General features: G+C 40.7%; 2 protein-coding genes across 4 annotated transcripts in view; one reads left to right on the plus strand and one right to left on the minus strand.

The window, feature by feature from the left end:
• Positions 1-27,952, plus strand: part of osbpl8 (oxysterol binding protein-like 8) — a 103,406-nt gene that overhangs the window by 4,174 nt on the left and 71,280 nt on the right. The gene's annotated exons all lie outside the window — the stretch shown is intronic.
• Positions 302-1,945, minus strand: LOC122826803 (myosin-3-like). The gene has a single exon (XM_044109141.1). The coding sequence runs from the start codon at positions 1,943-1,945 to the stop codon at positions 794-796; it is 1,152 nt and encodes a 383-aa protein (XP_043965076.1). The 3' UTR covers positions 302-793.

Here is a 27,952-nt window from a genome sequence, read left to right on the forward strand (position 1 = left end):
ATATATAGATAGATAGATAGATAGATAGATAGATAGATATATAGACCACCACTCTTGAAAAGTCAATTAAATGGTCCCCCTTACCAAAATCTACCCATATTGTCCAATTGGACCCCAAATATCCTGCAGGACCCCCATCCCAACACTAAGCATTGACCACACTCTTTAAAAGTCAATACAATGGTCCCCCTGACCAAAATCTACCCATAAAACCTGATATGTCCTGCAGGACCCACCCCAAATGATGAGGGTCGACCACCCCTCCTGAAAAATCAATAAATGCTCCCCTAAAAATCTACCCACATTGTCCAATTGGACCCCAAATATCCTGCAGGACCCCCACCCCAACACTAAGCATTGACCACACTCTTTAAAAGTCAATACAATGGTCCCCCTGACCAAAATCTACCCATAAAACCTGATATGTCCTGCAGGACCCACCCCAAATAATGAGGGTCGACCACCCCTTTTGAAAAATCAATAAAATTCTCCCTCTGTCAAAAATCTTCCCACATGTCAGGAGAGAGTCAGACCACCATCAAAGCTCTTAGACGACAGAAAAAAGTCTGCGGTTCTCAGTGCAAAGCATTGTGAGTTTTTCCGTTTCCTTGTCCGTGTCTGGGAGAATTATAATATCTCCATTCTCCTCATTTAGCCCCAGCCTTTGCACCTTAGAATACGTTTTTTTAACCATTCTGAATTTCTGCTCAGTCGCAGAACTTCCTTAATAAGTTCTACGATCTTGCATTCTGAATGATATCAGCCTGTATTCCAATTTTTATTACAATTGTTATTACTGAGAATGACTTCTCTTCTGTTTTTTTGTCAGAGCGTCTTCTCTCTGCGTTTTCAGTTTTGTGTCATCTTCCCGTGTACGCAGGAGGTCCTTCTCAAATTTGATCTTATTTTCCTTGCTTTTTTCTGTCGTGTCGTGCTTTAAATCGACCTGCTCCTCTTGATGCTTAAAAAATGTAGTCTCTTGCTTGGACTTTTCCAGGAGTGTCTGGGTCTCCTTCTCAAGATTTGCTGCAGAATTTTTTAGTCGTTGATATTTGTTCTGTAGGTTGGCTTTTTCTGTTTGAGCACGTTCACATTTCTCCTGGAGGACTTGGTATTTCGACTCTTGTTTTCGACTCTTCCTCTCAAAATCATGCAAAGACTTGTGCAGTGACGTGATTTCCTTCCGTAGGCTCAGATTTTCATCATCTTTGCGTTTTAGTCGCCTCACTGATGTTTCTTCATTCTGCCGATTTCTTTTTGCCTCCATTTCTGTCTCTTGTACAACTTTCCGTTGTTTCTTAATCACCTCCTTCTGAGCATCGATTATCTTTTGCTTCTCATCCAAGACAATCTTAAAATTGTCAATTGTGTCATCTTTGGTTTTCAACATTTCCGACTGCATTTTAAGCTCGGCTTTCTGGCTCTCTGACTCATTTCTAGATTGCTGAGACGCATCTAGCTGTATTTTCAATCTTTGATTGTCATCTCTAAGTACTTTCACCAGGTTTTCTGCATCATGGGCTCGATCTCTGTACACCTTCAGTAGTGCCACTTTGTCAGACAAGTCGCGCCTCCGTGCAGTTTCAGCCGTGAGAGCATGGGTCTTCTCTGCAAGAGCTTGTTTCATGTCTTTTAACTGACCTTCAAGTTCCACAATCCTAGTTACACTTTCCAGAAATTTTTCGGAAATCCCTTTAAAGTTGTTGGATAGTTTAACATTTTTAACTTCCAGCAATTTAATTTCCTTCTTCAGCTGATATGTGTTCTGTTGTTGTTTTCGTAAATCTTTTTCAGCTTGTTGGACTCTCTCCTTGGACGGAGAGTTTTCTGTCTGGTTGTCCTCTGGCCTGATGGGTCGCCGTGTTCTGTCTCTGGCTCTTTCATCCCCATTTTTCATAATGTTCTTTTGGGATTGAGAATCATCGTCAGTCAGTTCATCCTCCATGGTCTCCCATTCTTGTGTTGAACGTCTCATTTTCGTCTTGTTTTGGGATAGCAATCCTTTTACAAACGTATAATCACAGAAAGCAATCCTACCTTAGAACGCTTGGAGCTCAATGACTTTGACACAGACAGGGTCACTGACTATGTCAAAGTCATTGTCTATGACATCACTATGTCATGAGTGATGTCATGATCTTTGTCCCCATGACATCACTGTTCCTGCAGCAGTACACTAAACAATGAGGGTCTATCTCACTTGAAAAGTCAATAAAAAAATATTTTGCATTGCATCTCTGATCACAGCAGCTTATCACCGATGGAACCTTTTTTCTTTTTTAGGTTTTTTAAAAAACCTTTATTGCAGACTCCCGAAACAAACACTCCGGTCACACAAATGTAAATAAAGGCCTTGCTTGGTGACCAACTGACACAAAAAAGTGGTAATTCATGCTATTACATGATACACACTATCCATTATTAAATTTTTAAGTCAATGTTTTAAAATAATTTCATTACTGAAAAAATTGAATGTTTTTCTTCAATAGCTTTTTGTGCATAGCATATAATACACAAAAAGCATTTTATATATATATATATACACATGTATGTATATATATATATATATATATATATATATATATATATATATATATATATATATATGTATATATGTTATGGTCTGGCTCTAAAACCATAACAAATTAAAGGGAAGCAACACATGGGTAAACTTAAAATTTAATTTATTTAACAAAACATAACTGGCTGGAGAGGAAAGGGAGAAAGGGGAGAAGGTGGCAAAGAGACGGAGAGAATGAAGGGTAGGTAGGAGAGGAGAAGTGGGGCTTGTCGGAAAGGATGGTGCCTCTTAAGCTGGAGACACTGGCCAGCTGCCTCTCATCCCAATCAGCACCAATTGTCAGGATGTTAAAGACCCAGAGGAAGGGCCTTGGGCCGTAACACCCCCCCTCTTCAAAACAGGGTCTGCACTGGAACCCTGGACAACCTGTACGTGAACATCAGAAAAGAAAATTACATGCACTTGCAATATCTCAGGCCAGCTGAGACCCAGCAAAACTTAGATCCCTTCCGGTACCATCCATAAGTCACAACTGGTACCTTGAAGTGACTCTTAGACAGGTAAGGAAAGAGAAATAAAGTTACTGACTTTATGCTCTTGACAAAGCATCTGCCATAACATTATTCTTACCCTTGATATGCTGAATATCTAAGGAAAAAGACTGCAGAAACAGTGACCATCTAACAAGTCTCTGATTTGGACAGCGAAAAGAGTTCAAGAAGGTCAAAGGATTATGATCTGTGAAAACAGCCAAAGGTCCTGAACCTACATAAACTTCAAAATGTCGTAAAGACCAAATGAGAGCAAGGGTCTCCTTTTCGATGACTGAATAATTCAGCTGATGCCTCTTAAATTTCTTAGAAAAAAAACTCACAGGCCTTTCAACTGAAAAGTTATCCATTTGCAAAAGGACTCCCCCTGCACCAACATGACTGGCATCAACCTGAAGCTTAAAAGGTTTATTCATATCAGGAGCCAATAAGACAGGAGAATTGCACAGCATCTTCTTCACATCTTCACAACAGAGGACCAAATGTATTTCACATTCTTTTTCAAAAGATCCGTTAGAGGTGCAACCACCGTTGAAAAATTTCTGCAGAAAGCCCTATAGTATCCAACTAAACCCAAGAATCTCATGAGTTCCTTTTTAGTTGTTGGTGGTGGATACTTTTCAATTGCTTCTACCTTTGCACTTACTGGACATACGCGACCGTGACCCACTTGATGGCCAAGATAAGTGACCGTTGCTCGAGCAAATTCACATTTGGCTAGATTCACTGTGAGACGAGCGTCTAACAAACGGTCAAACAAAGTTGTGAGTTGTTTTATGTGAGAAGGCCAACTATGAGAATAAACGACAACGTCATCCAAATACACAGAGCAACCTTCTAAACACCCAACAACTTTATTCATCAAGCGCTGAAAAGTTGCCGGCGCATTCCTCAAACCAAAAGGCATAACCTTATATGAATATAAACCACTAGGTGTAATAAAGGCAGATATTTCTTGGGCCCTTTTAGTTAAAGGGACCTGCCAATAACCTTTTAGTAGGTCTATCTTAGTAATGAATTTAGCATTACCAATCTGATCAATGCAATCATCCATACGAGGTAGAGGATATGAATCAGGTTTAGTTATGTTATTAACCTTTCTGAAATCGGAACAAAACCGATAGGTTTTGTCCGATTTTAGAACTAACAAGCAAGGCGAAGACCAGCTTGAACATGATGCTTGAGCAATGCCATTTCTTAACATGTAGTCAACCTCAGCATCCAGATGTTTCCGTTTTTCTGGGTTAACCCTATAAAACTGCTGTTTTATAGGTCGTGCATCACCCACCTCAATATCATGTTCGATCAGGTGTGTGCAGGATGGAACATCTGCAAATAAATCAGAATGAGATTTTATCAACTGAATCAACTCAAAACATTGAGCCTCTGGTAAATAGCTCAGCACAGTGTCCAAGTTTTCCAGTACTTCAGAGTTCTTAAGACGACCAGTTAGCATGGCTGAATCTGGAACAGGCAACCCATCGCCATTCCATTCACTTCCAACAGATGTCGCCGTTTCACAAATGCACACAGGGTGACTTTCATCCACCAATACAGACTCAGTACGAGCATGGTAAGGTTTTAAAAGGTTGACATGAACCGTTTGCTGTTTCTTCCGCCTGTTTGGCGTCGCAATGCGATAGTTTTGGTCAGACAGCTGTTCCAAAACTGTGTGCGGGCCAGAAAACTTGGCCTGAAATGGCGAAGTCACAACTGGAAGTAAAGCCAATACTTGGTCACCTGGAAGAAAAACACGATGTTCAGCTTTCTTATCATATAAACGCTTCATTTTATCCTGTGCAGATGATAATTTCTCTTTCGCTTTACAGAAGCAGAGACTCTTCTGTAAAGAGTCTCTGCTTAAACCCATTAACATAATGCAACAGGTCTTGTGGTTGTTCAGCATCCTTAAGCTCATCTCGCAAAACTGTTAATGGACCACGCACAGTATGGCCAAATACTAAGTCATTAGGGCTAAAGCCCGTACTCTCTTGTATTACTTCTCTTGCTGCAAGTAATAACCAAGGCAAACCATCCTCCCAATCAGCATTCATCTGAACACAGTAAGCACGGAGTAAAGATTTTAAAGTTTGATGAAATCGCTCCAGTGCTCCTTGGCTTTGTGCATGGTATGCTGTAGATTGATTATGCCTAATGTTTAGCTGCTTCAAAACCTGTGCAAACAAACGAGAGGAGAAATTAGATCCTTGGTCACTCTGAATGACTTTAGGTATTCCAAAAATACCAATACATTGTGTTGCACCCTTAAACAGAACTTTAAGAAAAACTCAAAGGTCTTCGCTTTTGTGCAACTTTATTAAAACAAAATCCACGGTTCGAGCATACAGCTGTGTAGTTTTTTTGTCTCTTCCCTAAATATTCTCAGGTCATGAACTTTTAACTCCCATCATGCATTGTGTCCTTAAAGGGGTATTATCATGACGAAAATCTATGAACATTCTCATGTTATTAACATTTTCAGGGCTCTACACCCTCCCCTACTAAAATAATAAAATGTTTTCAGAACATTTTACACTTTAAAACTTAAAGATTGTATCCTTACTACTAGCTTCTAACATTGAACTCATCCAGGTACCATTTAGTTACATGTTGCTCTTCAAAAATAATAACAAATACTACACATCAAATGACTACAAATGCATTTATACAGGATAAGTACATTTACTTATATTCCCATTTCAGTGTATTGACTTAAATTGTCGGTACATTGGTAGGCCTCCCAAGTCCATTAAGTCACATATGGCTAAATCTACCATTCCACCTTATTAAATGTATCCACATTAAACATACTTTGAATGTAGTATGACTTCTTACAGACTACTTTTGTGTTACCTTACAAAACACTCACTTCCCTCTGTAAACGCATCAATAACTTTTAAGTGTAGTTGTAGTCACTAGAAATACATTTCTGCAAAATGACTCTTACTTGTAACACAATATTTTGTACCAAATGAATAATAAAACATTTTTTAATTAACTTTAGCTGTAACTGGAACTATATATGGTTCAAAATAGAATTCCTATTTCTTCAAAGATATGAAACTAGGTTTTCCTAACTCATCATATGTAAAGATGGATTTTGGTTGACGTGTTCTTGATGAACGTCGCTCTTGCTCCACCTCCTGATCACCCTCTGAAGAAGCATTGATGTTTTCCTCAGCCATTTCAAGTTCACATGGTTGATTTTCAGTGTCCATGTCTGGATTTTGACTTGGGTCTTGGTTCTGCATCTCTCCTTCCTCACGTCTCTCGTCCATTTGACTCCTTCCGTCAGCAGAATAATTCTCATTCTGAAACTGGCTTTGTCTTTGTACAAGTCTCCTAGTTTGGGTTTCTTCTGCAGGTTGGCTTGATCTGGACTGGAAGACTGGGGCTTTTGGGTTGAGACTGGTAATCTGGTTTTGATGGGTAATCCACACAGAATACTCATCCTCACTACAGCTGTCAGAATCCTCATGACTTTGGTTTCTGGTTTGGCATGTTTGTTTGTTTACTTGTCTCTTTTGGCTGTGTTTTTCTTTTGGTTCTTTAGTGTCTTGTCCATCAATAAGATAAGGACAGGGTAGTAAGACATTCCTATGCAGAATTCTTTCCCTCCCTTCACCATCCAATGGTGTTACCACATAAACTGGACTGTCTTGCCCTCTTCTTTCTTTTACAACATGCGTTTTGTTTTCCCAGTAAGCACGTATTTTTCCAGTTCCTCCTCTTTCAGATAGGTTTTGGACAAGAACGTGGTCTCCAGGTTGAAGTTCTGAACTCCAAGCTTTTCTGTTGTAATACTTTTGCCCTCTCTCACTTGCTTTTCTCATGTTTTCTTGTGCAATGCTGTAAGCTTCCTGCATTGACCTTTGCCATTTGTCTGCATAGCCTTGATGAGACTGTGACTGCTTTTGTTCTTTTGGAAACAACAGGCCAATAGGTAGGATTGGCTCTTTTCCAAATAACAGGAAAAAAGGTGAAAAGCCAGTCGATTTGTGCACTGTAGAGTTATATGCATGTACTACTTTGTTCAAATAGTCTTTCCAGTTAGGTTTCTGTGTCTCTTCCAGTGTTCTGAACATGCTTAACAAAGTTCTGCTGGGTCAGACTGAGGGTGGTAAGGTGTTGTCCTTGAATGTTGTATCCCACTGTAACTTTGCAACTTTCTGAACAACTCATTCTCAAATTCCCTTCCCTGGTCATGATGGATTCGAGCAGGGTATCCGAATCGCAGAATAAAGTCGTCAAAGATTTTGCGTGCAGCTGTCTTTCCAGACTTGTTAGATGTTGCATAAGCCTGCGCAAATTTGGTAAAATGATCTACTATTACAAGAATATACTCTACTCCACCTTTACTTCTCTCTAGATGCAGATAATCGATCAAAATTAGTTCAAAAGGTGCAGAGGTTGTAATAGTTTGTAGTGGGGTTCTAGTTTTTCTGTTGGGTTTCTTTTGTTTCAAACAACAGCAGACTCTTGTAACATAATGTTCAATCTCTTCTCGCATTTTTGGCCAAAAGAACCTCTCTCTGGCCAATGAGATTATTCTGTCTGCGCCTAAATGACCCATTTCTTCATGAAGTTGCCGATAAATCAGTGTCTTGAGCTTAGCAGGAACTACAAGTTGATTTCTAGTTTTCGTTTTTCGTCGTAAAACTCCATCTTTGTCCAGGTAAAGATGAGGCCATTCTCTCAAAAGTCGTTTTACTTCAGTTGGCTCTTTCACTTTATCTCTGTACTTAACTTTCTCATTTTTCTGTTTTAATGTGATTACTCGTTGTGTCACTTGATCTTCTTGTTGAGCAATTTGAATGTCTTTGATGGCTATTGGCTCAACTGGAGTTGTACATGGAACAGTTAGTTGTGACAGTACATCTACATTGCATGTAACAGCTGAAATCCAGTCAGTATCACCACTGTGATCTGCTTTAAGTCCTTGCTGTAGTGCTGTTATGTCATCCGCTTTACATTCCTCTGTACATGCTGACATTATTTTGTCCATTTCTGCAGGTTTGCGAGATAGAAAATCAGCATCTCGGTTCACTTTACCAGGTCTGTACTTCAGAGTAAAACGGAAATCGGCTAATTCTGAGACCCAGCGATGTCCTACCGCGTTCAGTTTAGCACTTTTCATCACATATGTCAAGGGATTGTTATCACTGTACACTGTAAAGTGTGGGGCATGGAAAAGGTAATCTCGAAATCGCTCAGTGACAGCCCACTTCAGAGCTAAAAATTCAAGCTTCCCTGAGTGAAGTTTGTAGTTTCTCTCAGTTGGAGTGAGTGTACGTGAACCATAGCCTATTACTCTTAATGCTCCCTCCTGCCTTTGGTACAGGACAGCCCCAAGACCTTCCTCTGATGCATCCACCTGTAAAACAAATGGTTTTTCAAGGTCTGGGTAGGCCATTACTGGTGGATCAGATAAAGCATCTACAAGCCTTTCAAGTGCCTCCTGCTGTAATGTTGTCCGTTCCACAGACTGAGATGGTGGAAACTGTGAAGAACCTTTCTTTGAGGATTTGTTCTGTGTCTTTGGATGCGACAAGAGATCGTAAAGCGGTTTTGCTATCCTAGAGAAGTCGGCTATGAATGATCTGTAGTAGCCTAGAAAGCCTACAAGGGATCTTACTTCCCTGACTGTTTTAGGATTTGATTTTTTCAAAGCTTGCACAGCTTCTACTTCTTTTGGATTCATCCGGTAGCCATCTTTTGAAACGACACGGCTGACGTAACACACTTCCCTTTTTTTAAAAAAAAATCACATTTCTTTGCTCCGAGTTTGATTCCACATTCTTTTTGTCTTTGTAAAACTTTTCTCACATTTTCCACATGTTGGTCAAAATCTTTGCTAAAAACTAAAACATCATCGAGGTATGGCACACATATCTCATCCCTCAGATCTCCAAGACAACCTTCCATATACCTCTGAAAAGCAGCTGGGGCATTTGTTAGTCCGAAGGGAATCCTCAGCCATTCATAAAGACCCCATGGCGAGATGAAGGCAGTGCATGCTCGGCTCTCTGGGCTAACAAAGCCTTGGTGGTAGGCTTTTCCTTGGTCTAGCACAGTAAACCAGGAATTTCCACCCAGATTTTCCAAAATTTCCTGAATTCTTGGAATGGGATGTCTGTCGGGGTGTGTCTTTTCATTTAATTGTCTATAGTCCACACAAAGTCGGATGGTAGAATCTTTTTTTCTCACAATTACTATTGGTGGTGAGTAGGAAGAAGTTGACTCCTGTATCCACCCCCTACTAAGTAGATCTTGAATGTGCTTTTTCACTTCCTGATACAAATGACGAGGGATTGAATTGTATGTTTTTGTCACTGGAATGCTGTCTTTGAGATGTATTTTCATCTGCAGATCAGGAATACATCCTGTGTCCCACTCATTTTGTGCAAAAACATCACTTTCCTCTCTTAGCATTTTTCTCACTTTGTCTTGCTGTTCTGCTGTTAAGTGTGAAACATCAACTGGTGGATCCCATGTTTGTTTGTCCGTTTTTCCTTCTTTTTCTGGTGTCACTTTCATGTCTTTGGTGTGTACATGTCGACTTTCACTTTGTGATCTCTTTGTGATTTCTTTTACATCTTGTATGCTATCCACTGTGAATAATGAACCAATTATTGTCCTGTTTTGTAGTCTGATATTGTTGTCTGTGTTGTTTTCGACTACAACTGAAATTGTGGCTCCCTCATCAGTTGGTATGTGTATTAGCTGTTGTTGTATTTGTAATCCTTCTGGCCATGGTGTGCTTTCATTTGGTTCCAAAACTGCATATTGTCCATTTAGCACATTTTTCTTGAATTTTCCACAGATTACTTTGAACATTTGATGTTTTGGGATAATAACATCTTGTCTCCCTAGCCTTACTGTTTGATTCTCTGACATAGATTTCTCTTTACTTAACACAGAGAACACTGCTTTTGCTTTTTTGTGTCCTACATCTAATGCTGACCCAAGACTTTGCAAAAACTTGTTGGGAAGATTCCTATCTGTTGATATGTTAGACTTTGCAAGTTCTTCTATGACATTGAAACCCACTATTGGCTTGGTAATTGGCTGAGAGCTTACAAGAAATGGTACTAACAGTTCACTGCCTCTGTTCTCTGTAAGACTAAACTCAACTCCTACCCAACCCTCATAAGGTATCTCAGTCCCATTTGCTGCAGAGAGATCTAACATACCCTCCTCAAGAAGCTCTTTCACTGATCGAACCTCGGCATCTGGCAGATGTTCTCTTTTCCAGTTTAGATCCACAATTGACACTTGTGATCCTGTGTCCCAAAGAGCTGTGACTGGAACACCTCCAATGTTGCACTGGACAAGGTTTTTGCGTCCTATTAGTTTTGCTGTCTTTTCCTGTTTTTTTGACAAAGGCACATCCTTTTGTGGAACAACACTGTCAATAACATTTGCAATATGTACTTCAATTTTATTGACATTAACTATTGAGTCTTTCTTTTTCCGACAACCAACAGCCCAGTGTTCACTGCTTCCACATTTAAAACAGTGTGTACACTTTCCTTCTGGGTTTGACTGTTCACATTGATGACATTTTCTGGGGTTCTTTCTGGTAGCACGTGGATAGTATGGCTTACTTCTTATGTTTTTGTCTTCAGTTTTCACTTTTGCCTGAGTCAAATTAGCAACTTGTGTTGTGACTTTTTTACACTTAAATGTTAAGCATATTTACATGATGATTATTATTATTTGTTTTGAACATGATTGTATATAATTACAAAGGTGAAGTGAAATATATTTAAGTGCAAGACATGATTTATATGAATAGAGGAAGTCCTTTAATTTGAAAAATGCTTAAGGATCTGTTACTGTTTTGTCACTATCTTGTTTTGTTGACTTCTGATTGCTATTGGTAACGAACGGTTGGTTGTCCGTTGTTGTTTTATCGCTTTTTCTGCTGAAGCCGTTTTTTTCTCTTCAATAAATACTGAACAGAAAGGTTCAGTAAAAGAAATACGAGACTCCGTCTTGTTTGAGAAGAAGCTTCACTCCGTAACATTTTGGTGCCGAAACCCGGGAATTATTTTTTTAATTTTCTGAACGAAGTGAAGCTAAGGCTTAGTTTAGCAGCCAACATGACGGAAGGACTGGAGCGATTGAAGAGGAAACGGTCGACTATCCGAACAGCAACGACGAAGCTGTTAACTCGACTAGAAGATGAGGTGGGCAAAGAGAGTCCAGATATGGATAGACTGCGTGAGTTCCTGTCAGTTTTGTCTTCTAAGGAGGAAATTTTATTGGATTTGGACAAGAGCATAGAAGATGAAACGTCAATTGAAGACTTGGACACTGAGATAACGAACTCACAGGATTACACGGACCGGATTCTCATTTGGAAGGTTCGCACCACCAACGTTATTGGATTGCAGGAGACCGCTACAGACCTGGCGTGAGTGACGTAAACAACGGCTCATTTTCATCAGAATCCAAACAGACGGTTAAACTGCCCAAACTAACGATAATCAAGTATGATGGAGAAATAAGCCAATGGCAGGAATTCTGGTCACAGTATGAATCAGCCATTCACAGAAATGATGGACTATGTAAGACGGACAAGTTCACTTACCTGAGATCTTACCTAACTGGAGCAGCTGCTCGGACTATTGCAGGACTGACAATGACAGATGTCAACTATGATGCTGCAATAGAGTTACTCCGGAATCGTTTTGGAAGGAAAGATATTGTGATAAGTGCTCATATGTCTAAATTGCTGAACTTGACACCTGTGAGAAGATCATCTGATGTTGCAGCTTTGAGGCACCTTTATGATGAATGTGAGATCCAGATACGCAGCTTGGAGTCTCTTGGAGTGCAAAGTGATACTTACGGCTGTCTCCTATGTCCAGTGTTGCTACAGCTTATTCCAGAAGACATAGCACTTGCTTATACACGGCAACAAAACTCAACTAACGAATGGAAAGTCCCAGAATTGATTCAGTTTCTGCAAAATGAAGTGCAAAGCAGAGAACGGGCGCTTCTGCTGACCAGACCAGGTCACACATTGAAGAGCTCGAGCCCACAACACAAGCATGTGGGTAAGCCATCCTATGCCTGTGATCAACCTAGAAAGTGGAGCATCCCATCAGCGACTGCTTTGCACACAGCCAGCGTCGTGCCACAAACCTGTGTGTTTTGTGACGGTAATGACCATAAACCAGAGAACTGTCCTGGTTTTACAATAAGTGCACGCAGGGAGAAACTGAAAAGGCTTGGACGGTGTTTTGTCTGCCTGGGCCCGAAACATATTGCGAAATACTGCAGAGTGAAGATTTTGTGCAGACATTGTAATCGAAAACACCACTTGTCAGTTTGTGAACAATCTGAAGCTAAACCAGAAGTCGACAGTACCAGCAATAGTGAAAATGCAGAGGCTGTGTTGTCTTCGTTGACCAGCTCAGTCAAAGTGAAGACAAATACTCAAAACACAGTATTGCTCCAAACGGTTAAGGCATGGGCTGTAGGACCAAAGGAGAGAAAAATATCTCGCTGTCTGTTAGATGGAGGTAGCCAGCGTAGTTTTGTTCACAGAGACATTGTCCGAGCCCTAGGACTGCCAGTTGTGAGGCAAGAGACACTAAACCTCCATGTTTTTGGTTCCACCAGTCCTGTAGTAGAGAAACGCAACATAGTGAGAGTTCAACTTGAAAATGTGTGGAACACTGAACGGAAAATCGAAATAGATGCTGTAGAGACCCCCGAGGTGTGCACTGCTGTAATAAAGGTACCAACTGAGCCCATTCAAGCAGAGATTAAGAAAAGAGGACTGCAGCTTGGAGACTTTCCACTAGAGGGTGCTAGTGAACAAGAGTTGCAGATGTTAATTGGAGCAGATTACTACTGGCAGGCTGTTACTGGAAAGGTCCAAAGGGTTACAGATTCATTAGTGGCAGTCGAAACCCTCTTTGGATGGGCTTTACAGGGACCAGTGACTACCTCCAGTGTTACAGACACCACGTGTATGCATGTTAGTTTGAACGAAGACACCCAGCTGTCTAAGCAGTTGCATGCATTCTGGGAAGTGGAGTCCCTGGGTATTGTAAATAAACAGTCAGAAAGCCCAGAGGACTCAGAAATTATGCAACGTTTTGAACAAACAACAACATTTGAAGACGGAAGGTACCAAGTGGAGTTACCCTGGCAATGTGACAAAGACCAGCTTCCAGACAACTTCAGGGTAGCGAAGAAACGCTTTGAGAATCTAACGAGAAAGCTGAAGACTGATGTAAATTTATTTGCCAGATACAACGATGTAATAGAAGACTATCTTCAAAATGGCATATGTGAGGAGGTTGCAGATGGAAAACCAGAAATGAATCAACAGACTGTGAAATATTATATGCCTCATCATGCTGTAATAAGAGAAGAAAAGGCCACAACCAAACTTAGAGTGGTATTTGATGCATCCTCACATGAGGCAAACAGTCCATCCCTCAACGACTGTCTGTACACTGGACCTAACCTGAACCCAAACCTGCTGGATGTGCTCATAAAGTTCAGATTGCACAAGATAGCATTTACTGCTGATATAACTAAGGCTTTTCTTCAAATCTCACTAGCAGAAAAGGACAGAGATGCTGTCAGGTTCTTGTGGATGCATAGACCTTTAGCTAAGGACTGGAAAAATGAGGTGCGTGTCCTGAGGATGAAAAGAGTTGTTTTTGGAGTAACTCCCAGCCCATTCTTGCTTGCTGCCACCATCAGAAAACATCTCAAACAATTTGAAAGAAAACAGCCAAGGGCAGTACAGGCTCTCAGAGACTCTATGTATGTAGATGACTTTATTTCAAGCTCACCTACTGTGCAGGATGCCCTTCACATGACAACTGCAGCAAAGTACATTCTCTCTCAGGCAAGCATGAACCTCTGCAAATCGGTTACCAACTCACCTGATCTGAAAGCCATGTGGAAGAAGAATGGAGTAGAGCTCACTGGTGAGACAGAGTCCAGTGGAAATGTGCTTAAAGTACTTGGATTGGTTTGGAGACCGGAACACGATGATTTTGTGTTTGATCAAAAGGGGTTACTGGACATTTTGAAAGACAGAGAAAATACAAAAAGAAGTGTACTAAGAACATCAGCCCGTATATTCGACCCGATTGGGTTTCATACTCCTTTTACAGTCCGAGTAAAGTGCCTTTTCCAAGAGATGTGGGAAAAGGGACTGAGTTGGGATGAACCATTACCTACTGATTTAGAAGAGAAGTGGGAGCAGTGGTGTGTGGAGTTACCACTGTTACACCTGGTGTCCATTCCCAGGTGGTACCACACTGAGATTAACAAAGAGTCACACACTGTAAAGTTGCATGTCTACTGTGATGCAAGTGAAAGGGCTTACGGTGCTGTGGCATATCTTCAAGGACAAAACAACCTAGGAGAGACTATTACCAGTTTTGTGGCCTCCAAGTCACGAGTAGCACCACTAAAGAAAATGACATTACCTCGCTTGGAGCTCATGGGTGCACTTATTGGAGCAAGATTAGGAAACAGCCTCCTTAAGCCACTGAACATGGAGAAAAACCAGCTCAACATGTGGACGGACTCTATGATCACGCTTCACTGGATCCGCAGCTCATCTCGTCGATGGAAACCATTTGTGAGCAACAGAGTGGCAGAAATACAAGGGCTCACAAATCCAGCACTCTGGTCCCACTGTGCTGGCAAAATGAACCCTGCCGACCTTCTTACGCGGGGTTACCATGCTCGGAGCCTTCCAGCTGTGGTGGAAGGGACCCACTTCACTGTCTACGGATGAGAAAGAACTGAACATTTGTAGTGACTATGTGGTAGATGAAGTGAATGCAGAGCTGAGGTCTGGGTATGAAACTGTCGTGCAGCTCACTGGCACTGAGCAAACTGAACCTCTGTTAAACTTAGAAAGGTACAGCAAGCTTAAGACCATGTTAAGAATCACTGCATGGGTAAAGCGGTTTGTTAGTAACACAAGATCTTGTCTGAAGGTTCAGGGAGAGTTAAGTACAAAAGAACTTGGTGCAGCTAAAATGTACTGGATTAAGTCTACACAAGAGAGTTGTTTCAGTTCTGAAATATCGCAGCTAAAAACAAAGCAAAATGTAAAGGTAGATTCTAAAATCAAAGATTTGAAACCATTCTTAGATGAAAATGGTCTAATAAGTGTTGGGGGAAGGCTGCAGAATTCAGATCTTAGTTTCAGAGAACAACACCCTTGGATACTACCGACAAATCACAAGTATTCTGAACTAATAGTTCAGTCATGTCACGAAAGAGTGATGCATTCTGGTGTAAGAGACACATTAACTCAAGTTAGAGAACAATATTGGATTTTGAGAGGCAGACAGCTTGTAAGAAACATTGTTTCAAAATGTTACATTTGCAAGAAACTAAAGGTTAAGGCAGCACAACAGATTACTGCTCCCTTACCTCGAGACAGAGTAACAGAATCAGCTCCTTTTGAAGTTACTGGGGTAGATTTTGCTGGACCCTTATATGTTAAAACTAAGGACGGGTCTGTAAAATCATATATAGCACTGTTTACATGTGCAGTGACAACAGCAGTACACTTAGAGTTGGTCTCAGATCAGACTACAGAGAATTTCTTATTGGCCTTAAAGAGATTCATTGCAAGACGAGGTCTATGTAGGGTCATTTACTCTGACAATGCTAGAACATTCAAAAGGGCTGACAAAGATTTAAAAGAGTTGTGGCAAAATATCTTAGGATCGACACTCAGAGTTTTTCACTGACAAGGGAATCACATGGAAGTTTATCGCTGAGCGAGCAGCTTGGTGGGGGGGATTCTGGGAAAGGCTTGTGAGATCTGTAAAAACATGCTTAAGAAAGGTACTGGGGAAAGCATCTTTGAGTTTTGAGGAGCTCACAACTGTTCTTACTGAAGTTGAGGCAGTGTTGAACTCTAGGCCTCTGTCCTATGTAACTAGTGATGCATTAGAGCCCCAACCACTTACTCCATCTCATTTCCTAGTTGGTAAACGCTTAACTTCCTTGCCACCAAGGATTATTCCTTCACCTCACCTAAATCAGGTTCCCACTGCAAACCGCGAACAGCTAGGTAGAAGGTGGAAATACCAACAGAAACTTTTGATAGGCTTTTGCAAACGCTGGCGCAGAGATTATTTGATGGATTTGAAATCAGCCCACAGGGTGAACAGTCTTACTCCAACACTACTTAAAGTAGGAGATGTAGTTCTTTTGGGGGAGGACAATACACCCAGACAGACATGGAAAATGGGTAGAATTGTAGAGGTCTTTCCAGGTAGGGATGGTCTCATACGTTCATGCAATGTTCGTACTTCGACTGGTGACTTGTTACGCAGGCCCATTCAGTTATTGTACCCTTTAGAGCAGGGGTCTCAGACTCGCGGCCCGCGGGCCAACTGCGGCCCTCGGGACGATAGTTTGTGGCCCCCACCTTAATATGAAAGTTTAATGTTAGTGTGGCCCGCGAGCAGTGATGTCAGTAACGCGTTAATTTGTAACGTGTTACTGACGTCGGACCACTTTTTTCAGTAACGAGTAATCTAACGCGTTGCTATTTCAAATCCAGTAGTCAGACTACAGTTACTTATCAAAATCATTTTTGCGTTACTATCTTCTTTTGTAATTTAATCGTATTTCCTCTACTCATCTTGTCGAGTGACCGACGTCTCTATGCGACAGAAATGTAAACAATGGAGGGAGATGCGCATTTTGTTGGTGGAAAAACTGGAACTATTTTGAGATTCTGCCGACAAGTCCGATTATTATAAGCGGCTTTGGGCTTCATTTTTTAAAATTGCTTGCCGATTTAATGAGCGGCGGGTTGCGCCTTTTTGGGCTCGTTTTTGAACGTGAAGTTACTCATTTGGGTTTGGAAATAAGCAGAGACTCACACAAATCCCAGAATTTGTTCGCTATTAAGGTAGTCTTACCCATCTCTCCTGTTCATCAATTCTCAGATGATCCGTCCCGCTGTGTCTTTGTTAACGGCAAGTTACTGTATTACCTCTGAATGACGTCGAGCTTCGCGTTGCGCTCCAGAAAACTGCAAACATCGAGACTAATTTAAACAGCGCAATAAACGTGAAAACAGCCACGAATGAACGTGTCCGTAGTTTCCAATAATTATAATGGCAACTTAATTCTAATTATTAATACTAAGATAAGTGTCGCAAATCTGTGCAGCCATCTGAGCTGTGAGCTGCAGGAGGAGCTCTGTGCGCAGTGACACCAAACGCAGGGCCGTAACGCAGAACCTGGAGGCTGGGGGGAGGGAAGGGGGGGCTTTAAAATCCTTCTTAGAGTTTTCCAGACAACAGTGGACCACACAAACTACTCACGTTTTTTATTTTTCTACAATCTCCTCTTCAGTTCAACCTTATCAGTGGAGACACATTGTTGATGTTACCATTATAAAATAGCTTACAAAAAAGTATTGGCAAAGCTCAATGTGATTTTCACAGGAGGCAGAGTGTTGTCAGCACCTGCTGAAAGTAACTAAAAAGTTACTTTTAGTGTAACTTAGTTACTTTCCAAATCAAGTAGTCAGTAATCTAACTAAGTTACTTTTTCAAGGAGTAATCACTAGTCTGATTAAAGTTACTTTTTCAAAGTAACTATACCAACACTGCCCGCGAGTTTGATATGATTGGCACTTTTCAGTGTTGTGTGCGGAGCTGAACTAACTTACCAATCACAGTGCTTCAAATGGAGCTCATTGACCCGCAGTGCCACTCTGAACTCAAAGCCAAGTTCAGGGAGGTGAGTGGAAAAGCAGACAAGCTTGGGCAATTTTTGAGAGAATTGCCACCCAGCTTCCCTGAGCTTACCCGAATGTTCAAGCGGACTATGTGTCTTTTTGGGAGCACATACTTGTGCGAAAAGCTCTTCTCTACCTTGAACTTCAATAAGTCCAAGTACAGGTCCAGACTTACTGACGAGCATCTTCAAGCTCTACTTAGGGTCTCAACTGCCTCCTCCCTTAAGCCAAATGTGGCTCGGCTATGCGAGAGGAAGCGCTGCCAGACCTCTAGCAGTAAGAAGTAGGCAGAAGAAACAGTTTATAAACTGTTATATTCATAACAGTTTATGTTCAATGTTCCATTCATGTTCAGAAAGTTAAAGGTTAAAGAACTGTTAATACAGCCATTTGAATCTGAATTATAATAATTACATTTATCTAGTCTTCTATAGCTGCTGTGTTATTATTATATTTTATTTATTTATTACTGATTAATTTTTTCTCTTATGAATTGTTAATTTATTTATTTTTTCATCTTATTTTGTGTTTAAAAAATAAAAATAAAGTCATTTGCTAACATTGGAATGTTTTTGTAAGAGTTTTTCTTGTGGAAAACCCGATGCGGCCCAGCCTCACCCAGACTCTACCTCCATCGGCCCCCAGGGAAATTGAGTTTGAGACCCCTGCTTTAGAGGTATCTTAAATGAAAGGAAAATCCTACACAGATGAACAGTTGTTCATCGGGCGGGAGGATGTTGTGACTTTTTTACACTTAAATGTTAAGCATATTTACATGATGATTATTATTATTTGTTTTGAACATGATTGTATATAATTACAAAGGTGAAGTGAAATATATTTAAGTGCAAGACATGATTTATATGAATAGAGGAAGTCCTTTAATTTGAAAAATGCTTAAGGATCTGTTACTGTTTTGTCACTATCTTGTTTTGTTGACTTCTGATTGCTATTGGTAACGAACGGTTGGTTGTCCGTTGTTGTTGTTTTATCGCTTTTTCTGCTGAAGCCGTTTTTTTTCTCTTCAATAAATACTGAACAGAAAGGTTCAGTAAAAGAAATACGAGACTCCGTCTTGTTTGAGAAGAAGCTTCACTCCGTAACAACTTGTGTTGAAAGATTTTGGATAGCCTCACAAATAACTGTTATTAGCTTCCAGCTTTTCCACAATGGGGTTTGGCTTTTCTGTCTGGTTTTTGCTTTTCTTTGAGCTTCCAACATTTTCATTTTTGCAGTTATCCTCTTCCTGAACTGAAGCCACTTTGATGCTCTTTTGTCTGGTCGACAGTTTATTCCTTCTTTCGAGTTCAACACTGTAGGCAGCGCTCATTTTCTCAAGAAGCACTTCATCACTAACAGTTGGGTCCTGCAAGTAAGGTTTAATGTCCACTCTTACAGCATCATCTTGTAGTCCAGTCAGAATAGTTTGCAAAAACTGAGTCTGCACAAGCTCAGGATTGTATTTTAGTCCAGCTTTGGCTCTATCAGAAGCAGTCAACACTTTTTGTCTAAGGTCCATTGTACGTATAAGAAACTGAACAGGAGTTTCTCTGGGATCTTGTACTGCACGTGTCAAAGCATGATAGAGTTCTGTTGCATCTTTCTCTATGAAGTGTGTCCTAAGTACTTGCCTGAGAGAGTTCAAAGATAATTCTGGCCTACTCTCAAGATAACTTTTTAATTTCACATCAGGTGCGATGGCTTGGATCACTGCTTCGACGATCTCTCCTTCATCGTATCCTTTTTTTAGTCCTCGTTCCATTTGTCTTTCAAGACTAGTGAAGTTCAGTTTATCCTTTTGTCCCACATCACCGATTTGTCCAATAATTCGAAAATCCTTTCTGTAAATTGGATACAAATTTACTTGGTCTTTGACTTGCAATGACTCTCTTCCAAAACTCGGTGTGCTGCTTGATATTTGCGGCGGTAAAACTAAAGGTGTAGTACCGAATTTTACCAGCAGAGGTTGCTCACCGACCACTTGTGGCTCAGCAGCGGTGCGCTCTGACGCAGCACCTGACAAAACACTGATATCAGTTTACTTATTCAAGTCTTCTATCAAATCATTAGTGGTCAACAACACTGATAATCCATTGTCCTCTAAAGAAGTGACATCTTCGCTTTCCAAGTGAATAAGCATTTTTCTTCTTATTAACCGACATGACGACTTCACCTCTTCACTCAGCTGCAGGCCTAACGCTTCACTTAGGGCATTTAGCTCATCCAGTGACAGAGTAATCAGCTTCTTCTCAATATCGGCAAATAGAGATTCCCACTCACTATCCATTATGCTTCGTCTTTGGTTGATTCACCGCTTGGAACGATTCATGTCCGTTTCTTCATCGGTTGTTTTTTGTTTTAAGAGGACGTCTGGCCAACGGTTTAGCTACTTAGCATAGCCACTAGCATGTTCGTGTTGCTCCGCCGAGACGTAGTCCCTCTTCATTCAAAAACAAAAATCACTTCTCACTGCAGAAAATATTTGCTGAACCGGGCGGAAACACCAAAATTTATGTTGCACCCTTAAACAGAACTTTCAGAAAAACTCAAAGGTCTTCGCTTTTGTGCAACTTTATTAAAACAAAATCCACGGTTCGAGCATACAGCTGTGTAGTTTTTTTTCTCTCTTCCCTAAATATACTCAGGTCATGAACTTTTTAACTCCCATCATGCATATATACGTATATATATTTATATATATCGTATATATATATATATATATACGATATATATACGATATATGTATATACGCATATATACATATACGTATATACGCATATATATGTATATATATATAAATATATATATTTATATATATATATAAATATATATATATATATATATATATATATATATATATATATATATATATATATATATATATATCTATGTATATGACTTATATATATACAGACCAAAAAGTCTGGACACACTTTCCAATTGAATTCAATGAGAAGGGGTGTCCAAACTTTTGGTCTGTACTGTTTATTTATATAAGTATATATATATATATATATATATATATATATATATATATACACCACCACTCTTGAAAAGTCAATTAAATGGTCCCCCTTACCAAAATCTACCCACATTGTCCAATTGGACCCCAAATATCCTGCAGGACCCCCACCCCAACACTAAGCATTGACCACACTCTTTAAAAGTCAATCCAATGGTCCCCCTGACCAAAATCTACCCATAAAACCTGATATGTCCTGCAGGACCCACCCCAAATGATGAGGGTCGACCACCCCTCCTGAAAAATCAATAAAATGCTCCCCCTTACCAAAATCTACCCACATTGTCCAATTGGACCCCAAATATCCTGCAGGACCCCCACCCCAACACTAAGCATTGACCACACTCTTTAAAAGTCAATACAATGGTCCCCCTGACCAAAATCTACCCATAAAACCTGATATGTCCTGCAGGACCCACCCCAAATAATGAGGGTCCACCACCCCTTTTGAAAAATCAATAAAATTCTCCCTCTGTCAAAAATTTTCCCACATGTCAGGAGAGAGTCAGACCACCATCAAAGCTCTTAGACGACAGAAAAAAGTCTGCGGTTCTCAGTGCGAAGCATTGTGAGTTTTTCCGTTTCCTTGTCCGTGTCTGGGAGAATTATAATATCTCCATTCTTCTCATTTAGCCCCAGCCTTTGCACCTTAGAATACGTTTTTTTAACCATTCTGAATTTCTGCTCAGTCGCAGAACTTCCTTAGTTAGTTCTACGATCTTGCATTCTGTTCATGAATGATATCAGCCTGTATTCCAATTTTTATTACAATTGTTATTACTGAGAATGACTTCTCTTCTGTTTTTTTGTCAGAGCGTCTTCTCTCTGCGTTTTCAGTTTTGTGTCATCTTCCCGTGTACGCAGGAGGTCCTTCTCAAATTTGATCTTATTTTCCTTGCTTTTTTCTGTCGTGTCGTGCTTTAAATCGACCTGCTCCTCTTGATGCTTAAAAAATGTAGTCTCTTGCTTGGACTTTTCCAGGAGTGTCTTGGTCTCCTTCTCAAGATTTGCTGCAGAATTTTTTAGTCGTTGATATTTGTTCTGTAGGTTGGCTTTCTCTGTTTGAGCACGTTCACATTTCTCCTGGAGGACTTGGTATTTCGACTCTTGTTTTCGACTCTTCCTCTCAAAATCATGCAAAGACTTGTGCAGTGACGTGATTTCCTTCCGTAGGCTCAGATTTTCATCATCTTTGCGTTTTAGTCGCCTCACTGATGTTTCTTCATTCTGCCGATTTCTTTTTGCCTCCATTTCTGTCTCTTGTACAACTTTCCGTTGTTTCTTAATCACCTCCTTCTGAGCATCGATTATCTTTTGCTTCTCATCCAAGACAATCTTAAAATTGTCAATTGTGTCATCTTTGGTTTTCAACATTTCCGACTGCATTTTAAGCTCGGCTTTCTGGCTCTCTGACTCATTTCTAGATTGCTGAGACGCATCTAGCTGTATTTTCAATCTTTGATTGTCATCTCTAAGTACTTTCACCAGGTTTTCTGCATCATGGGCTCGATCTCTGTACACCTTCAGTAGTGCCACTTTGTCAGACAAGTCGCGCCTCCGTGCAGTTTCAGCCGTGAGAGCATGGGTCTTCTCTGCAAGAGCTTGTTTCATGTCTTTTAACTGACCTTCAAGTTCCACAATCCTAGTTACACTTTCCAGAAATTTTTCGGAAATCCCTTTAAAGTTGTTGGATAGTTTAACATTTTTAACTTCCAGCAATTTAATTTCCTTCTTCAGCTGATATGTGTTCTGTTGTTGTTTTCGTAAATCTTTTTCAGCTTGTTGGACTCTCTCCTTGGACGGAGAGTTTTCTGTCTGGTTGTCCTCTGGCCTGATGGGTCGCCGTGTTGTGTCTCTGGCTCTTTCATCCCCATTTTTCATGATGTTCTTTTGGGATTGAGAATCATCGTCAGTCAGTTCATCCTCCATGGTCTCCCATTCTTGTGTTGAACGTCTCATTTTCGTCTTGTTTTGGGATAGCAATCCTTTTACAAACGTATAATCACAGAAAGCAATCCTACCTTAGAACGCTTGGAGCTCAATGACTTTGACACAGACAGGGTCACTGACTATGTCAAAGTCATTGTCTATGACATCACTATGTCATGAGTGATGTCATGATCTTTGTCCCCATGACATCACTGTTCCTGCAGCAGTACACTAAACAATGAGGGTCTATCTCACTTGAAAAGTCAATAAAAAAATATTTTGCATTGCATCTCTGATCACAGCAGCTTATCACCGATAGAACCTTTTTTTCTTTTTTAGGTTTTTTAAAAAACCTTTATTGCAGACTCCCGAAACAAACACTCCGGTCACACAAATGTAAATAAAGGCCTTGCTTGGTGACCAACTGACACAAAAAAGTGGTAATTCATGCTATTACATGATACACACTATCCATTATTAAATTTTTAAGTCAATGTTTTAAAATAATTTCATTACTGAAAAAATTGAATGTTTTTCTTCAATAGCTTTTTGTGCATAGCATATAATACACAAAAAGCATGCCACATATACGTATATATATATATATATATATATATATATATATATACGTATATATATATAAAAAATTCCCTTCTCACCCACCGCGGGTGGTGATTCTTCTTCCTCTTAGCTCGGGTCCTCTACCAGAGGCCTGGGAGCTTGAGGGTTCTGCGCAGTATCTTGGCTGTGCCTAGGACTGCACATTTCTGGACTGAGATGTCTGATGTTGTTCCTGGGATCTGTTGTAGCCACTGTTCCAGTTTGGGGGTGACTGTCCCGAGGGTCCCGATGACCACAGGCACCACTGTGGTCTTCACCTTCCAGGCCCTCTCCAGTTCCTCCCTTAGGCCCTGGTATTTCTCTAGTTTTCATGCTTTTGTCCTGATGTTGCAGTCACTTGGTATTGCCACATCCACCACACCGGCTTTCCTCTGTTGTTTATCCACCACGACTATGTCTGGTTGGCTCGCCCTCACCATTTTGTCTGTCTGGATCTGGAAGTCCCACAGGATCTTAGCTCGGTCATTCTCCACTACCTTCGGGGTGTTTCCCACTTTGATCTTGGGGTTCCAGTCCATATTCTGCACAGAAGTTTCTGTACACTATGCCTGCCACTTGGTTGTGTCGTTCCATGTATTCTTTCCCTGCCAGTATCTTGCACCCTGCTGTTATGTGTTGGACTGTCTCAGGGGCCTCCTTGCACAACCTACACCTTGGGTCTTGTCTGGTGTGGTAGATCTGGGCCTCAATTGCTCTGGTGTTTAGGGCCTGTTCCTGGGCGGCCATGATGAGGGCCTCTGTGCTGTCCTTCAGTCCAGCTTTTTCCAGCCATTGGTAGGATTTTCTGATGTCAGCCACTTGGTTATTTGTCGGTGGTACATCCCATGCAGGGGCTTGTCCTCCCATGATGGTTCCTCCGGCACCTCAGCTTCTGTTCCCCATTGTTTGAGACATTCACTGAGCACATTGTCTGTTGAGGCTTTGTCCCTGATGTATCTATGGATCTTGGATGTCTCGTCTTGGATAGTGGTTCTCACACTCACTAGTCTGCCTCCTTCTTTGCGGTTCGTGTAGAGTCTCAGGGTGCTGGATTTGGGGTGGAACCCTCCGTGCCTTGTTAGTAGTTTCCGGGTCTTAACATCTGTGGCCTGTATCTCCTCCTTTGGCCAGCTAATTATTCCTGCAGGGTATCTGATTACTGGTAGGGCATAGCTGTTTATTGCACGGATCTTGTTCTTGCCATTGAGCTGGCTTCTCAGGACTTGTCTTATTCGTTGGAGGTATTTGGTTGTGGCTCTTTTTCTTGTGATCTAATCTAGGTTGCCATTTGCTTGTGATATTCCCAGGTATTTGTAACCTTCCTCTATGTCTGCTATTGTTCCTTCTGGGAGTGAGAGCCCTTCTGTGCGGATGACCTTCCCTCTCTTTGTAACCATCCGACCACACTTCTCTAGTCCGAATGACATCCCAATATCCGTGCTGTATATCCTGGTGGTGTGGATCAGTGAGTCTATGTCTCGCTCGCTCTTGGCATACAGCTTGATATATATATATATATATATATACGTATATATATATATATATATATATATATATACACGTGTATATACGTATGTATACGCATATATACGTATATATACGCATATATACGCATATATACGTATATATACGTATTGTTACCGCCCAAGGCCCTTCCTCTGGGTCTTTAACATCCTGACAATTGGTGCTGATTGGGATGAGAGGCAGCTGGCCAGTGTCTCCAGCTTAAGAGGCACCATCCTTTCCGACAAGCCCCACCTCTCCTCTCCTCTCCTACCTACCCTTCATTCTCTCTGTCTCTTTGCCACCCTCTCCCCTTTCTCCCTTTCCTCTCCAGCCAGTTGTTTTGTTAAATAAATTTAATTTTAAGTTTACTCATGTGTTGCTTCCCTTTAATTTGTTATGGTTTTAGAGCCAGACCATAACAAATTGGGGGCTCGTTCAAATTTTAGGTTATAGTTTTGAGTGACAGTCTTTATTTGTTAATTAGTAAGCATTGTTTGTTAGTTTAACTGGGAAGCTAGTGTGAGAATTTTGAGTTAGTTCTGGATAAATGGTTTTCATTTTTCCTCCTTTTTCTCTGGCTTGGGGTAAGTTGTTTGCTTTCATTTCATCGGATGACTCCAGTGGTAAGTGTTTAATTGTTGACTGGTTTGTGCAATTAGGTCTGGCTGATCTGATTCCCCTTTAGGACTTAGCGTGTCTCCCCTTTGGGATTCATGTGCTCAAAAGCAGTAGTGTGAGGTCATATGGTTGGAGCATTTGTCTCGGGGGCACAGCCATAGTGCTGGGGGGGTTGCCAGTTTTCTGGTCGCCTTTTCCACTCTATTGGTATTTAGTGCATAAGTACCCACCATCCCTGATCTCTGAAGACTAGGGTTGAGCTAGTTAGTTTTGATAGGCAGTTAGAGGTGGGGTTCAGATTGGTTTTTGTATTGCACGGATTGTCAGCAATTACTTCACATCTTGAAACACTGTCTTGTAAGAATTTGGTCATGTCTGTTGAAGATTTTATTAAATCTCCATCAGTGGAATTTCTGGAGCAGTGTTCTAGAGAACAATTAGTAAAAATTGCTGAGCACTATAATGTATGTGTTGGTGACAAACGGTTGAAAGAAAATGTTAAAGCAATTTTAAGGGAGAACTTAATTGAAATGGGGATCTTTTCTTTGCCTTCAGGACCTGAAGATTTGGGTTCTCAGGTTGTAAAGCCTAAATGTTTAGACTTTGAACAGCAAAAAGAGATGTTAAGATTAAGAATACAACTGGAGAAAGAAAAGGGGTTGGCTTTGGCGAATTTACAGCAGCAAGCAGATTTGGATAAGGCTCTTGCTTTGGAAAAATTAAGACAGGAAACTGAATTGGCAAAAATAAGATTGGAAAGTGAGAAATTAAATTTGATGAAAGAAGGCAAGTTGTCTGTGGACTCTTGTGTTGTGGACTCAAAAGGTAAAACTTTTGATATTCTGAGTGACTTGCGTTTGGTGCCTAAGTTTAGTGACAAGGATGTTGAAATTTTTTTCACTTTGTTTGAAAGGGTTGCAGAAACAAGAGGTTGGTCTGATTCAGACCGCATAGTTTTGCTTCAGTGTGTTTTGGTTGGTCGTGCTCAAGAAGCTTTCTCAATGTTAAGCTTAATTGATAGCCAGGATTATGCTAAGGTTAAAGCTGCAATCCTGAAAGCATATGAATTAGTCCCTGAAGCATACAGACAGAAGTTTAGAAACTGGAAAAAAGGTGTTAAAACTTATGTAGAGTTCGCAAGGGATTTGGAGATTCAGTTTAATCGATGGTGCACTTCTTCTGATGTCAAAACGCTTGGTGACCTCTGTAATTTGATGGTTCTTGAACAATTTAAGAACTCTATTTCTCCGTGCATTGCAGTGTACATTAATGAACAGAAAGTGAAAACTGTGTCAGAAGCTGCAGTGTTAGCTGATGATTTTGTTTTAACACATAAAGATACTGGTGGAGAACACTCAGATTGGATGAGCACTCCAAATTGGCGTTCAACACATTCTTTTTCAGACCGCAGTAACCGTGATCTGGACAAAATGTGTAATTATTGTCACAAAAAAGGTCATTGGAAGAAAGACTGTGGTTTGCTGAAAGCCAGAAATAAAAATGGAACTCAGGTTAAACCAGCAGCACTTGCTGCATCAGTTTCTTTAACTGCTTCTAACAAAATGGTTGAGGTGCCATTTGCTGAAAAATCTGACTTGAGTTCTTACAAACCATTTCTTATGGAAGGACAAGTTTCTTTAGTTGGCAGCGACATCAGAGTGCCAGTTACCATTTTAAGAGATACTGGTGCATATGATTCATTCATTCTGGCATCAGTTTTGCCTTTTTCAGATGAGTCTGACACTGGATTGTCTATACCTGTGTTGGGTATGTCTGTGTTTTGTGTTCCAGTACATAAGCTCATGCTCCATTCAGAGTTGTTTGACGGTGAAGTAATGATGGGTGTTCGACCTGCACTGCCTGTGGTTGGTGTTACAGTTATACTGGGGAACAATATAGCTGGAGGTAAAGTCTGGCCTGATCAACCAGAGTCTCCAGTTGTTGTTTCAGTGCCTTTGATCAGCAGTGGTCCTGACGAGAATGAAAAATCACACCCTGAGGTTTTTCAAGCATGTGCTATAACACGCGCAATGAAAGCATCCAGTGATGCACATCAGGATGAAGACTTTGAAAAAGATAAACAGATGTCCTCTTTTTGTTTGTCTGATGTACCTTTGTCTATTTCACAGAGTGATTTGGAGCAGGAGCAAAGATCTGACCACACAATTCAACATTTGTTTCAGTCTGCATTACCTGCTAAGGAGATGCAGAGCCATGCGCATGGATACTTTGTTGAAAACAAGGTACTGTTAAGGAAGTGGATGCCATGTGGTGATAATGCTGTTGGGGAGCCAGTTTATCAGGTTGTGGTGCCTTTGAAATGGCGTGATTTGGTTTTGCAGGTCTCCCATGATGAGTCTGGACACATGGATGTTAGGAAGACCTATGACCGCATTTTGAGAAATTTTTTTTGGCCACGGCTGAAAAAAGATGTTTCTTCT

The sequence above is a fragment of the Gambusia affinis genome, linkage group LG23, assembly GCF_019740435.1.
Source record: "Gambusia affinis linkage group LG23, SWU_Gaff_1.0, whole genome shotgun sequence".
NCBI classification, from domain to species: Eukaryota; Metazoa; Chordata; class Actinopteri; order Cyprinodontiformes; family Poeciliidae; genus Gambusia; species Gambusia affinis.